We start from the raw sequence: 16,425 nt of genomic DNA, 5'->3' as shown, positions 1-16,425 counted from the left end.
TATTTTACGTCTTCTCATGCTTGAATATTTGGGGAGGGGAGAAAATTGAGAAATCATTTTCATTGATCACTGTCTTCCATTCCACAAGCTGCTTTCTTCCACATGACAATCTCCATGTAATACTCTCTACAAGATGAGGAAGTAGATGTTATCTCACCCAACAAATAAGCAGGAGAAAGTTAGCCAATTTAATGTTCTCAGGTTCACGTGGTTCATAAAGGCATATTTTAAAGTCCGTGCTCTTTCTTCTGCACTCTTCAGGTTGTAGACTAAATCGTATTTGCTAAGTAATTTTCTGAGGAAGGTTATTCCAAGTTGGAAGGTCAAAGGATGTATACATTTTAAATAAACATTCATTCTGCAAATAATGACAATGTTCCTACGATGTGCTGAGTACATGGTAGGTGCTGGCATACTGTGGTGAAGAATATAGGTGCCTTCTAACCTCACAGATTTCGTGGGAGAAGCAAATGTTAATGTCACGCAGTTAAGTTTAAAATTACAAACTGTGTGACCGCTCTGTCATAAGATCTGTCCAAGTCTGGGAAGGTTGATCAGAAACCTTTTTCCTGGGAGGTGACATTTGAGTTGAGATCTGAAGGATGAGAATGAATTCACAAGACAAAAAGGAGCGGGCTTCCCTGGTGGCTCAATGGTTGAGAGTCTGCCTGCCAATGCCGGGGACATGGGTTCGAGCCCTGGTCTGGGAGGATCCCACATACCGCAGAGCAACTGGGCCCGTGAGCCACAACTACTGAGCCTGCGCGTCTGGAGCCTGTGCTCCACAACAAGAGAGGCTGCGACAGTGAGAGCTCCACGCACTGCGATGAAGAGTGGCCCCCGCTTGCCACAACTAGAGAAAGCCCTCTCACAGAAACGAAGACCCAACACAGCCCAAAAAATTAATTAATTAATTTTAAAAAAAAAAATAAATACAATATATCATTAAAAAAAAAAAAGGAGGAGGGGGAGAGAATTCCAGGCAGCGGGAACAAGGCATGGCGAAGAACTGAAAACGTGCTTTTTGTCTGAGCATAGAGAGTGAAGCAAGAGGGTGAGACGAGGAGATAGGCTGGATCCTGCAGGGTCTTCGGGTAGTATTAAGAATTGTGCTTCGTATTCCACAAGAAATTGTACCTTAACTCTTGGAGAAAGTCGGTGAGATAATATCTTAGTATTTGTTGCAGTTATGTCTCTGAATATTTATAATGTTTTCTTAATACATGTTTTCTTGCCTCTACAAAGCCCTTACTTCAGTTACAGAATTGTTCCATCATATCCGGCATTTCAGCCTTGACGTGCTGTGCAAATCATTTGTAGTAGCTTTAGACTTTTTATAACCACTTATAACTTGAACTTAGATGTAAAATGGTGAAGGCAAAGGCCTCTACATTTTAGTGAATATTTACCAAAAGAGTACTGAATTAGTTATAGTTGCAAACTGTGCAGAAAACTCCAGACATTAAACTTAGAGGGAAGAAATATGGAAATTACATATATATTATACATATTTATATATCTATAAATTTAATGTAGGTTTCAGGTAATATTTATATATAATTAACTTAATGGAGGTGGCCTGGCATGTTGTCCACTATTCATGTCCTGTTGGAGTTGCGCTTGTGACCTCCTCTTATTTCTGGTTATGATTAAAGAAAGAGAGAGAAGCAGAACTTTGTTTAAATATACTGTTGGCTTTTGCATTCGACTAAGTCAGTATAAAAGAATGATTTTGCTCATACCATATGGTATATTAATACCATAAATAAAGCATGCATCTAGGTTACTAATTAAAGTTGGGCTGAGGTTTTTAGAGTTCATCCTTGTTGAGAAGATGGTTTACTTAGAAGTCTAAACATTCGAGCTATAGTGTAACATTTAAGCATAGAAAGTTGCTGACTCAGCCACTTCCCTAAAATCAAACAAAAGAACACCATGGCTTTTGATTCTATTACTTCACGCGCTGCAAGTATAACTTTAAAAATTATCAAAATAAACTTTGAAAATGGGAACACGTATATTATTGAGAAACAGTATTTATTGGGCAAGCGTCTTCACCCTTTACCTTTGTCAGGGGTGGTATAAATTGCATTGTATCAACAATTTATTTCCGGGCTTCCCTGGTGGCGCAGTGGTTGAGAGTCTGCCTGCCGATGCAGGGAACACGGGTTCGTGCCCCGGTCTGGGAGGATCCCACATGCCGCGGAGCGGCTGGGCCCGTGAGCCATGGCCGCTAAGCCTGCGCGTCCGAAGCCTGTGCTCCGCAACGGGAGAGGCCACAACAGTGAGAGGCCTGCATACCGCAAGAAAAAAACAAAAAAACAATTTATTTCCTTGGTGGGAAAGATGAGCCTTCTGTTCTGGAGTGAGAGCTTCCTGCTCTTGTCTTCATGTTGAGAGGAACAGAGGAAGGGAGGCAGATATATTCGCAGGCTTTTCACTGGAGGCCTTGAGTAAATCATGCTTATTCCTTGCATGGAATATATGATGTTGCAACAAATTCCTGCTCAAACATTTTGCATACCACTGCCTCTTCTGTCCAGGAGAACTGACATTCTTTCTTCTATACTTTCAGGATAGGAGTAGATTAAATAAAGACTTCCATGTGTACTGCTCTCCTACAAGTAAATTAATTAAACTACTGATCAGTTTGAAATGCTAACATGTCTATTTTTTGTGAAAATAACTGGTGCTTCCATTTTTTAGAGCATCTCAGAGATCTTCCTCTATATCGTGTCGTTGAATTTCAGCTCATGCTATCAGGTCTGGTAGTAATTCAAGTATCATCCTCATTATGTTGATTTGAAAATGAAAAAGACAGAGAACACACATGACCTGGGTGTTCAGAACCACTTCTACTTCTGTATATCACAAAAAGCCTGTGAAGAGAATGTGATGAAAGGGCCTGACACTCACATGAACAGTGGTGTGTACCCACAGGGAGAACTGCTGGGTACCTGCATTTGCTGATTTTTATCAAATATTTGAGCACTTGCCTAGTACTTGGTAGGTATTCTGTCCAGGACTGTCATGGTATATCTTCAGGTAATTTAGGAAAAAGATATGATCTGTTCATTTATTCAGAAATTATTTTATTGATAAGTTACTCTGTCAGAGCCCTGGGAATTTGAAGATGAAAATGTTTGGTCTGTACCTTCAGTCTAAGGACAGTTAAGGTCAAGGTGAAGTGGGACATGAAGGAAAGAAAACCCAAGTCTACCTGGGTTATTGAAGTTTCATGGGAAGTTGTTCTTCACACTGAATCTTGAGGGTGGAGGGGCGTGTGTTCTAGGAAAGTAAGTCTACGTGCAGAAGTAATAGTCAATTAATAATATTATTAATGAAGCAGCTAATGTTTATTGACTACTTTGGTGTCAGTTTTTTTCTTCTCAGTGCTTTACCTGTATTCACTTGTTTACTCCTAACAACAACCCCAAAAGATAGGTACTACAGATGAGGAAACTGAGGCAGAGAGCAGTTAGTTATCTAGCCCTCGGTCGCACAGTTAATAATGGCAGAGCCAGCTTCCAAGCCCAACAGTCTGATGCCACCACGTTCCTTTGTGTGAAAACGCTGACCTGTTTCGGGAATGGTAGAACCTGAAATGGTTGGAAGTTAAGGTCTGTGGGTATTTATCAGGGTTTTGGCTGGTCAGGTGCTTAAAGGTCAGATCGTGAAGAGCCTTGGGAGACATGCTAAAGAGTTAGAATTTTATTCCACAGGATCAGTATTTATATGTTTTTGAAAACAAGATCCAGAGCTTACCTTCATCGGTATCGCTTGGGGTGCTTTTTAGAGATGCACACTCCCAGGTTCCACTTTAGATCTACCATATCAGAATTTCCCTGCTCCAGAAAGTGGCCAAGGGGCTTGTGCCCTGAGTGGTCAAGTGGTAAGTTGATCCCTAGCTCCTAAGAGCAGCCGCTGCTCTTATTTTTACCAAGTTTCTTGGTATTTAATTTGCTGAGTTGAAAATTAACGTAAAGAAGGCTATGAGTTTTGTTTTGTATGTGTTGGGTTTAATATGCTTTCAGAATATCCTATGGGAAATGTGAGGAAAAAGAAGAAGCTGCCTGCTTGATTTAGAGATAGGGAATTTTTGAGTCTTCTGCTTATAGCTGGTTGGAGACACTTATGGATATAGTTGAGATTACTCATGTGAAAAAATAGAGCAGTCAGCATGGCTGGAAAGCATTGAAATATGAAAACAACATGAAACGTGAAATATTGAAAGAGATTAAGAAGACATCAAAAGCAAGCGGGACCCTGGGAGAGGGGGAGTTCAGGAACCAAGGAAGGAGGGTTTCATGACATCTTCGTTGTTATTGAATGCATCTGAGAACTTGTGTAAGAAAGGAACTAGAAAAATAAAAAAGGTCAGTGGTGACCTGAAGAAGCAGAATTTTGCGGGAGTAGTAGTACCAGGCGTGGAAGCCGGATAGTAATGTGCATGTAAAGTGCGTGGCTAGTGAGAACAGGTGAGATTATTCTTTGTAAAAACTTAACTTTCAGAAGAAAAGTATGGTGATAAAAAAGGCTACAAGGTAAAGGGAGAGCTTAAACATTACTAGCTTTTTTACTTTTTACACAGTTCACATTTATTATAAGGATTGAAACAATACAGATATAAACAAAGAATAGAGTTCCCTTTCATCCAATAACCAAAAGATAGCAACTGTTGAAGTTTGTCATTATTTTTCAAGCCATGTTTCTATCTGTATATGTTTGTAGTAGATATGCATTTACACATTTTAAATGAAAATGTTACAGCAGTCTACATTTTTGTATGTACCTTATTGTAGTAGAAACACTTACCTCTTTCTTTTTTTTTTTTAATAAATTTATTTTATTTATTTATTTATTTTTGGCTGTGTTGGGTCTTTATTGCTGCCCGTGGGCTTTCTCTAGTTGCGGCGAGCGGGGGCTACTCTTCGTTGTGGTGCACAGGCTTCTCCTTGCGGTGGATTCCCTTGTTGCGGAGCACAAGTGCTAGGTGCGCGGGCTTCAGTAGTTGTGGCACGTGGGCTCAGGAGTTGTGGCTCGCGGGCTCTAGAGTGCAGGCTCAGTATTTGTGGCACACGGACTTAGTTGCTCCGAGGCATGTGGGATCTTCCCGGACCAGAGCTCGAACCCGTGTCCCCTGCATTGGCAGGAGGATTCTTAACCACTGTGCCAGCAGAGAAGCCCAGTTATCTCTTTCATTACATATTATTTTACACCATTACTTTTTCACAGTTGCCTAGCATCACATTGTGTGTATATAATAGTTTGTATAATCCTATTATTGGCACTCTTGGTTTTGGGGGGCACTTTTTCATTTTAAATAGTGCTACCATTAATATCTTTGTGGACAAATCTTTTCTCATTTGCATAATAGCACATTTTTGATTAATTTCAAATGGTGGCATTGTTAGATTAAATTAATAGAAAAAGGTACCGAATGGAGTGTGGGTTTATGGGATCTATAAATCGAGATGATATTAGTCTTAGATAAAAAGACAGACATTTCCTTCTTTCTGGATGCAAGGAGGGTGGAGGACTGCTTGCCATTACCTGCAATTTTGTGTTAGTTTCTGCATTTTGCTTTCTCTCATGTAAATTCTAAAAGTGATCTAACTGGAAGAGAAAAGATAGGAAAAGATTTGGTTTATCGAAGAAATTGCTTTAGATTTTAGAGGATAAGGTAAAAGGTATTACTCAATAAAATACTGTTTTTTTCTTGCTCTGTCAAAGCCCCTGGGTGAAGTATGAGTTCAGGATCTGGGAGTTTTGAGTTAGAGATGGCAGAAAGTCACAGCATTTGGGGGCCCACTTGTATAATACAGATATTGAATTCAGTACCACTGACAGGTGTTCTTGGTCTAAAACTCTTTCAAGTCTGAGTTCCCTTCTCTGTTGTGTTAAAACTGCCATCTTCCTTTAGCTCCTTCCTGTTCTTAAAGAATTTCCTTAGATCTGCGAGCTTGAGAACTAGATCTCAACTCTATCTACTTTCAGCTCTCTGCAGACATTTCAAAAGGAAGAGGATGGTAATGGAGCAGATGGTGAATTGATACAAGAATGACCTTATGAATGATTTTAATGACCTTATGCATGATTTTAAAAAAATATATAAACAAACACAAGATTAGGCAGATACTGAACATCTAAGGGCTCTCCCAGGAACTTCTCCAGAGGCTCTTGGCTATCGGGAGGTATCTTTAACTGGGATAGATGCTTTCAGAGGAATAAGAGGTGGAAGCAACCATTTTATCTAAAAAGTTATTGAGGTTATGAAATAACTTACAGATTCTAGTTTTAAACTTGTGATATTAAGAACCTCGTACTGTGCGGTGTATACAGTATACGCCAAACACACATAGACGGACCTTAATTTCTCTGGCAAAGCACCTCAATGTAATTGTAATTCAGCGAATTCCAAATATCTGAAGGCATTTTTGTTTTTTAATCAGAATTTTAGAGTTTGCTCCAGGTTTTTCGTCCTTCTCATGTTCACCCTCTTTCACTTTGACTTCTCAGTATTTTTGCCTGCTTTAGTATTTATTATGTACAGCATATGCTACCCTTACTCTCCTATCTATTTAAGCTTGGTCCTTTGCTCTCTTTTTGGTCCTACCTTTTAGGTCCTTTAGTTTAATCATGCATGTCTGCTTCTATTGATACTAGATTGTTTCCCTAAGGACTCTGTTAGTGAAACTGAATTGGATTTTACAGCTCTGGTGATATTCCTTCTGGTGTACACCAAGAAGATGCTATATATCACAGGGGCTGATGCATTACTTTGTAGGGCTTTTGTTTTCTATTTTGTATTTGAAAAATTAGGTGTGATCATGAACATGGGAATGTCTCTTAATATCATGAGGATAATACAATCATAAAATAAAATCATCCATGTTAGCTTTGGTCTCTGAAAAATGTAATATATTGTGATTTTGAGCAAATCGAGTTCCCCAGAGAACATTCAGTCATGTAAAATTTCACTTCTGTAAATTTTCGTTGCTTGTACTGGAAGCTGACTAAAATTACTTGGCACCTGCCGCTGTGTGTCTGGCGTTGTCCTGGGGACTTTACAGCTGTTAAGCCATTAAATCATCACAGCAGGCTTGTAAGGTAGGTCTGGATTCCCCCATTTTACTGAAAAGGGATGGAAGCTGAGTGTATAGAAAATGACTTTTCTTATGCCACCCAGCTCAAAGCTGGAATTTGATCCTGTTTGTTTGGCCCTAATCACAGCAGTCTTCCTAATTGGAGTTAGACATGGGAATGTATTAAGCCTTCACTTTGGATTTAAACATTGATTCGGATGAAAAATGAAACCAAGTGCTGTTGGTTGAGATGGTAAGCTATTGAGAATTAACCCAATTTAGTACTGAGTATAATCTCTGGCAAGGTCCCAGGTTCTGTCACATAGTACTGCCAGATAAAGGGTTGCCTTGATCATCAGTGATTTCATTTCTGCAAGTACAGTTCCATTGTAGAAGGGAATGAATTGTGGGGAAAGAAATTCACACGGGATCATGGTGTATATTTCCCCCAGCTTGTCTGAGGCTCCACTGGCCTGGTTATTTTATCTTCTAAGTTTTGGCATTTGATTCAGGGCCCAAAGCTGGGCTCTTGGCTGGGGTTCAACATCTGCCATTTGTTCTTCCTTCTCCTTTCCAATAGGCACCTCCTCACTGATATTTGCTCATTATTTTATTACTAAATTCAATGTCTCTCCTCTTCAGTCTATCCTAAATGTTTCCAATCACAGTAATTTTTTCAAGACACTTATTTTGTCTTAAACTTCTATTATGCGTCACAGTCTGATTTCACTTATATAATACTCTTGAAATGACAGAATTACAGAGGTGGAGAATTAATTAGTGGCTGTCTGGGTTTAGGAATGCTGGGGTGAAGGGAGACAGCCTTGACCCTGAAGACGGCAGCATGAGGGAACACTCTCCGAGTGATCAGATAGTTCTGTATCTGGATCAGATAGTTCTGTATCTGGATTTCTGTATCACTCTCCGAGTGATAGGCACACGAAGCAAATGTGAACAAATGACATAGATAGAACTGCACCCAGATTTTACACTAATGTTGATTTCCTGCTTTTGATGTTGTGCTGTAGGAAGAGAAGATATAATCAGTGGGGGAAACTTGGTGAAGATCCGTGAGACCTCGCTGCACTGTCCGTGTAACTTCGTGTGAATCTATAATTATTAAGAAAGAAAGGACTGTTGTGCTTTAAAATATTCAAGTTCCTTTGTCTAGCATATTCATTATGTTTCATATTCTTTGCTTCCCTCTGAATTAATCGTTCAGTTATCTCCTGATTTTTTTCCTACCTAAATCTTATTTGGCATTAACACAGTGTTTGGCTTCTACCAGGTTACCAAGAAATGCTTCTTGAATTAATTGAGCAATTAAATATGCTTTATGAAAGAACAGTATATCAGCACTTGGTCTCATTACTAACCATCTTTCTTTCCTACTCTTTTCTTTATTTAGTCTTTCTTGTCTCTGCCTAATCTCTTTCCAAGGACTAAGCAACATGCCAGGGATTTGGCGGGTGGAGTCTGGAGACCTGGGCTTGCCTGGGAGGGTTGCATCGCCTGTGGCCACAGTCACAAAGCCCAGTCACAAATTCTAAAAGGCAGTGGCTTCTTGAGGACTTATGACTTAGTGTCATAGGACAAGATGAGCCAGGAAACCCAGGATATAAACTACTGAATCCTGATCATCCATCCATTCAAATTTATTAAGACTAGTTTTACAGACCAGTGTATGATTTATCTTGGTGAGTTGCATCCATGTGTACCTGAAAAGAAAAAGATATTCTTTTGAATATCTTTTGTGGTTGTAGTTTTCAGTGAAAATCTAGTTTAGATCATCTGTGTCTTTAATGAGTTTTTTTGGGGGGGGGGGGGTTGGTTCTGTCAGTTTCTCATACTGTGACTGTGGAGTTGTCTGTTATTCTCTTTAATTCTGTCAGGTTTTGTCTCATGGTTTTTGAAGCTGTGTTGTTAGGTGGTACATATGCACATTCATGATTATTGTGCCTTCATCCTGATGAATTGACCCGTTTATATTATGAATGATCTCTTTGTATCTTTGTCTTGAGGTCTTTGTTAAACACTTCAGTCTTCTTATGCTTACCTTTGCATGGTATATCTTTTCCATTTAAAAATTTTCAAACTACCTGTGTCTTTTTATTTAATGTGGATCTCTTAAAGACAGCATAGAGTTGGATCTAGCTTTTTTTAATCCATCTGTCCACCTTTGCCTTTTACTCAATGTGTTTATTAGTCCATTAGCATTTAAGGCAATTCTTGCTATGGTAGGATTCAGGCACCATTTATTATTTTGTTTTCTATTTGTCCCTTGTTTTTTGTTCCTCTGTTCCTGCTTTCTTTTGGATTAAAGGTTCCAAAATGCTTTTAGAATTCCATTTAATTTATTATTGTTTTTAATCTTATTTTGTGCTTGCTTTAGGAATTACAGTATATATCCGAAGTTTTCTTAGAGTTATTATTTAGGGTTAATATTATACCATTTCCCATAAGATTAAGGACCTTGAAACTGTATGTGACCGTTTAACCCCTCCCTGACATTATGCTGTAACTGTCATGTGTACTACATTTACATATGTTATAAATCACACTATGAAGTGTTAGAATTTTTACTTTAAACAGCTATGTATATTTTAAAAACATTAAGAGAAAAATAGTCTTTTATGTTTACAATTTTTGGTGCTCTTCATTCCTTCTGGGTATTTGAATTTCTGATATCATTCAGCTTGAAGAACTTCATTTGGGATTTCTTGTACTTTAGGTCTGCTGGGACATGTTTCCACAATTTCCTCGTATCTGAAAGCTTCTTTATTTGCCTTCATTCTTGACAGATATATAGCTTGGATAAAGAATTCTGGTTTCATAGTTGTTTGTTTACCCCCCTGGTCCCCTCCCGCCCCAGCTCTTTACTGTTCAACTGTCCTGTGTCCTCCATAGTTTCTTACGAAAACTTAACACTGATTCTTGTTTCCCTATATGTAATGTGCCATTTTTTTCTCTTCTTTAAATTTTTTTTCTTTATATTTGGTTTTCAGCAGTTTGACTATGTGTACCTAGAATTAATTTTCTTTGCACTTATCCCGTTTGGGATTTTCTGAGCTTCTTCAATCTATACATCTATGTCGTTCACCCAAATTAGGAGATTTTCAGCTTGTTTTCCCCTGCATTATTCTCTCTCTTTTCACCTTCTAAAACTCTAATTATATAAAATATTTGCTGTTTTGCTAGTGTCCCACAAGACCCTGATGATGTCTTTGTTTGTTTCTTCTTGAGATTGGATTTTCCTTTACATCCTTAACCATACTTATTAACTGTTTTAACATCATTGAGGGCTAATCCCAACACTTGGGTTAAATTTTCTCTCGAATGTTGGTTCAAGGTTCCTGTTTGTTCATGTCAAGTAATTTGGACTGTTTTCACTTTGTGAATGATACGTTACATAGGCTCTGTATTCTGTACGTTTCTTCAAAGAGAATTGATATTTTTTTGGTCTTAACGGGCAGTTACTTTGGCTGAACTCGAACTCAAGTTTGACTTCTCTGTGACAGGTGGCAGCTCCACTGACCCATCCAAAAAGCTAATATTGAATATGTGCTGTGCGTCATGCTCATGTGTTTACCATAGGTAATTGTGCTGAAAATACAAATAGACATGGACCGTAACCTCAGGAGACTTGCAATCTACTTGACACAGAGAGGAGAGTAAACAAAGTATGACAAATCCCCATATGTCCTATGAGATAGGTACATAGAGACAGTGGAGTTAACTGAAAAAGGAGTTGTTAAAAATGATTTTTGAAACAACTCAATCCTTCTGAGAACAGGAGGTAGTTTATTTATTATATATAGTAATGATGAAAGATCGGCTGATGAATAGCTATTAGTTACACTGTCATAATTTTGTTAGTTCTTTGAAGAAAAGGAAGTGTTTCAAAAGCACAACATATTGTGAGGAAGCAATATTAAAAATAAATGTTTAAATTTATAAATGTTTAAATTCTTGAGTGCCATACTAAACAGGAGAAATACTTCTCTTCTGGTAAGAAAAGATGATTTGATAAAACCTGAGCAGACAATGCACATGATCATAAATTACTGAATGTTAGACATTGCTGAGATAAAAGACCTAGCTATACTAAAAAAAGTATCACAAAAGATATATATTACTATGTCATATATCTTAAAAATCTGTAAGTTTCCTGTGTCAAATATCAAAGACGTTTTCTAATCCATTTTGGTATCTATACTTTTATCTATATAAAGTAATGGGTAACACGGGGTTGGTTGTCATTGTGTAAAAGCATGTTTGCCTTAGCAGTAACTTGAGCCTTTCTTTTCTCTCTCTCTCTTTTTTTTTTTCCTGTTTTAACAGTGTATCCTATTCAGTACATGTATCTGAAGATTACCCAGGTATGTTTTTCTTTTTCTTTTTATTACAAATATTCATGCCATGATTCTTTGAATAGTTTTTTCTTCTGGAGATGTAAAATGTATATAAATATATCTAGGGGTGAAGGGTTGGCAGGGAAAGACAAAATAAAAGAATTCTGTTGATTGCCTGTGAGTTACATGTCTCACCCTGAGACACAGTACAGAATCAAAATAGTTCTCCCGTGAAACTACTTTCCTTGAGTCAATATGATAGCTTCATCCTGTATATTTACCTCATTACAATTAAAATGAATAAACTGGTTTAGTTGTTGGCTTTCATACTCTAAAAATAATGGGTAGGAGTAACAGCTAAAATAGTAGCTAAAAATAATAGTAATATTTGAAAATAATAGGCCTTTCTTAATTTCTCTAAATTTATATACAGTTGAACACATCTCACAACAACTCTCTGAGGTTGTTACTGTAATATCCTCATTTTACAGATGAATGATGACACTACTAGTAAGAGGAAGAACTGCAATTTGAACCCAATAGTCCAGAGCCCGTGGACCATCCTGCTAGACTGTACTAGGCTTCTTGCATATGCACAGCTGTCCTCACCGTGTGTCCTGAAATAGATTACTAGATCCACACACATTTGTCCATAGAAAACTGAATATAAGGTCACTACAGATCTATTTTTCTATTGATCAAACCAGTATCTTTCTTCTAGGCCATGTTCAGTCTTACTTTCTAGACTCACTGTAATCTCACCAGAGCCCAGGATGTGTATGCCAGTATTTAAGTCATGATAATTTGGACTTTATCTTTAGTGTTTTTCTCACTCATGATGTCTGTAATTTTATCTTGAGTAAGAGCACGAGCACTGTAGACTTAGTGTAGATCAAATATGACTTGATTAGTTTACCCCAAAGAAAAAAGTATAATGCAAGAATCTATTTTTTTATCATATTCTGTGGCAAAGATTAGCAAATTTTAACTGCCTATGTTTCATATATATATTTTTTACTCCAGCATTCTTACTTAATAAAATCTGATGGTTACCACACTAACTGTTCTGATCTCTCAGGGTCATAAATTGAAATCACAATTCCAATTCCTATTCAAATCTAGCCATTTTATTCACTTACTGTGCATGACTGGGATCATAATTTTCTGTATAAAATGAGTAGATTGCTATAAGTAACTTTGATTACGTATACTTTGAGTATTTTTTAAAAAATAATTAGTTAATAATGTGGTATGAGGATATTGTAATATATTTTTTTAGCCTTTAAGCAAAGTATTTCCAGTGGCAATTTGCGTTATGCATTTAACCTTTTTGTAAGATCAAATGTTACATTTTAAAATAATTTTCACATATCATAAGTTCCCTTACAGTTGTTTTGCTATGATCTCCATATGTTTTAAGCATAACATTCTATAAAACTATGGTGCAATTTTACAAGGAGAGTTATTCATTATTAAAAATATGCCTATTTTTAATAGTATAAAAAGTATTCTAGGCAGATATTATTGGAAGAACCAAGACATGAGATGTGTAAAGAAAAAAAATTTCTTAGCTGGTTTTGCAATCAGCCCTCTCCCTTATTATGATATAGTATGTTTTTGATGCTGAATTTTGCTTAAATATATTAGGAAAATAAAAGCCCCACTATTTATTGTAAATATTATGATTATTATGCTTCTCATCTGAGGCAGCTCCTAGAGATGTCACCCAAGAGAGATGCAGGACATTTAAGTCAGGGTGATAGAAATAATGCCACAAATGAAAGCCCCCTGAAGACAGTAAGTGAATTATTCTGTAGCGCAAGAAATACGGTAGATGCCTTTAATAAACCAAGTGAACCAAATGTTTAGCTCCCTCTTGTGGTCAAGAAGTATTACTCTGGTTTCTCTCGCCACACGGGAGCCCCACTGGAACTACAGTATACAAAAATTGAAATTAAAACATAAAGTATTGGTTATCATTGGTGCTTTTAAAAATTGAGTTTACATCACGAAGCAAGTTCATAGTGAACTGGCAATATAATTTAATTTATAAAAAAGAAGTGTAAATAAAACACAGAGATGGAGAGAGAGATTAGTGCATTTGGGGATAGAATTTTGAATTGGTTGATGCCAAGTATTTTCTTATGCATGATTGAATGGATTCTAAATACCAGTTTGTGTATAGAAAGAACAAGTGCTATCATGACATTCTATACTTGAAGAAGTGTGCTGAGGGAAGTTAACTATTCCCCAAGGATGTGTAGTTTGGTGGTAACCAAGTCTATAATTCAGTTCTGATTCCTCTCACTTCTGCGGAAGAAGTAGTAGTAGTATTTTTATGGAGCGTTCTTCAAAGTGAATACTGCTATGATAATATTTTCCCCATTATTAAATTTTAATCCATAGTTATTTGTACTAGGAGTTCAGTTAATATGCTTGATTTCTTATATAGATAATATTATATAAAAATGATATGTTTGCTCTTCCTTTCCAGTATTCATACCTGTATTTTTTTCTCCTCTTGCACTGGCTAGAACTTCCAGAATGACTTTTAATAATAGATAGGAAAATTGGCAGCTTTGTTCCTTTTCTCAAAATTAGTGAGCTTGCTTCTAGTCGCTTTCAGAAGAGCAAGTATCATTGCTTTTCTCATTTACTAAGCTTTTTTTTTTTTTGAGAATGAGTATTAAGTCTTTATCGAATTCTTGTTTGGCATCTAATGAGGTATCGTGTATGTTTTCTCCTTTGAATAGAAGGTGACAAGATATATTAGCAGATATCTTAAGGCTGCTCTATAAGAACTACGTGTACTTTGTCATGTACTCTGTTACTAAATACTTCAAATTGATGACGGAATTAAACTGTTCTTTGGCATTTGATAGAACTTGCTAGCAAATCTATCTGAGCCTGTATCTTTTTTCTTTTTTTTTTTTTTTTGCCGTACGCGGGCCTCTCACTGTTGTGGCCTCTCCCGTTGCGGAGCACAGGCTCCGGACGCACAGGCTCAGCGGCCATGGCTCACGGGCCTAGCTGCTCTGCGGCATGTGGGATCTTCCCGGACCGGGGCACGAACCCGTGTCTCCTGCATCGGCAGGCGGACGCTCCACCACTGCGCCACCAGGGAAGCCCTGAGCCTGGTATCTTTTTAGGGATGGTTCTAGAGCAGTTGTCATATATTTCTGCCATGATTGATGAATCTGTTCTTTGTTTCTATTTCTTAGTCATTTTTTAACATGTGTTCTTCTTGAAAGCCCACTATGTTGGAGGAATGTCCAAATTTTTCAGCAAAAAGTTTTTTTAATAGTATTCAGTCTGTAAGTCTAAAAATCTTCTGCATCTCTGTGGTTATTTCTCCTTTCTCATTTCTGTTATTTTATATTTATTCTTGTCTTTTTCTCCCCTTGCTTTTTCTTCCAAAAAGTTTGTCTATTTTAAAAATTATTTCAAACAAATGCTCTCTTTTATGTTGCTTTTAATTTCTAAATGCAGTAATCTTGATAGTACTTTTATTAATTCCTTCTGATGCTAATGTTCCTTAGGATTTTTTTCCTACTTTTTCTAGATAATACGGTTCAGTGCTTATCTCATCATCTAAGTTTGAAAATACAGTATGGAATTTTTTTTGCCCTATGAACATGTATTAGTATAATCCTCCAAATTCAGGATTATGCCATCCTATTTATTCCTTAGCAGATTTGCCATTTTATAGTTTTAATCTATTAAGTTACCTGTGCCATCTATTGGAACTCATTTCATAGTTTGTTTTTGTGAAAATTAAAATTGAGAGGGTCTTCAGTTTTAGGTACATATAATAACGTATATAAATGAAATACTAAAGATATATTGGCTATTCAAATAAAATGAAGAAATAAAGCAGCCTTCTAGTTTACCTGTGGAGTTTCTACTGTAGACAATTTTCTGTTTTTTAAAGGTAAGTATATTACAAATCACAGATAATTGACTCTGTTGTGACCAGCAGAATTCTTTCTCATCAGTTACCACCTTTAGTTGGGAGGCTTACCTACTGGAGGGTATGAATTCTCTCATTTCTCTTACATGTTTTACAAGATACTGCAATTGTTGAGTGACAATATCCTGATATAAAAAAACATAGCAAAGCATTGATGTTTGGATTCAGACAGTTTTACCACTTACTACGCTATGTGTAATTACTTTAGTTACTTAAATAATTTGGGTGAATTAATTTTTCTGAGCCTTGGTTTCCTCACCTTTAAAATAGGGATAATAATTGATTGGCTTGATGGTTGACATGAATATCATATGTAGGGGAAATATGCAGATTGTATTATAAAACCAGTATAGTTATTGTTTATAATTATTTCTATTAAGTTACATAGTAATGAATAATGGAATGCTGGCTTAAATTAGAAATAGAATAAAAGCAGTAATTTAAGAGATGCGTTTCCGTAGCTCTCTACTCACCTCTCCCTTGTCCACAGAAGTTCCAGTAATGCTTGCATAGTCTGGTAGGGAAGGGAAGAGAAAATATTCATACTGTTAACAGCCTTTAACAAGAATCTACAGGTTCTCTACGAAACATACACATTAAAGAACCTAACTGTCCCCGGAAGCTTTCAGAAAAAGAAATTGCCAGCCTTAGACTCAAGTGGGAGACTCTTCCCGTGAAGGAATTTGAGTTTGAAAGCATTCTGTTCTGTCACTGGCTCATTCTGTTGCCTTAAATGCATTCTTTATCCTTTTGTGTCCTACTTTCCTATGTCTAAACAAAGACAACGTATTATTACAGATATCAGAATAGGTTGAGGAAGATTTAGAAATAATTAGTTAAACAACAACAAAAGAAAACATAGAATCAATTCAGACAGCTGGGACGCTCCTCAAAGATCATCAGCAAACCTCTTCATTTTATAACCAAGCAGACAGTGGCTTAGAGTTAAAGGGATCAACAGCTAATTGGTAGCAGAGTCTAGATTTGAAGTGCTTTGTCTGCTCTTACATTTCTGTTC

General features: G+C 36.9%; 1 protein-coding gene across 2 annotated transcripts in view; it reads left to right on the top strand.

Annotated features, from left to right (window-relative positions):
- PARP8 (poly(ADP-ribose) polymerase family member 8) overlaps window positions 1-16,425 on the top strand; it is a 178,133-nt gene that overhangs the window by 83,944 nt on the left and 77,764 nt on the right. For both annotated transcript variants that reach the window (XM_069540613.1, XM_060009513.2), the window contains one exon: window positions 11,427-11,464. In XM_069540613.1, the coding sequence (XP_069396714.1) occupies window positions 11,427-11,464 (38 nt within the window). The remainder of the gene's footprint in view (window positions 1-11,426; window positions 11,465-16,425) is intronic.

The sequence above is a fragment of the Delphinus delphis genome, chromosome 3 (assembly GCF_949987515.2).
Source record: "Delphinus delphis chromosome 3, mDelDel1.2, whole genome shotgun sequence".
Lineage (NCBI taxonomy): Eukaryota > Metazoa > Chordata > Mammalia > Artiodactyla > Delphinidae > Delphinus > Delphinus delphis.
Note: the sequence above shows the minus strand (reverse complement) of the source record. Positions and strands in the feature narration are given on the sequence as shown.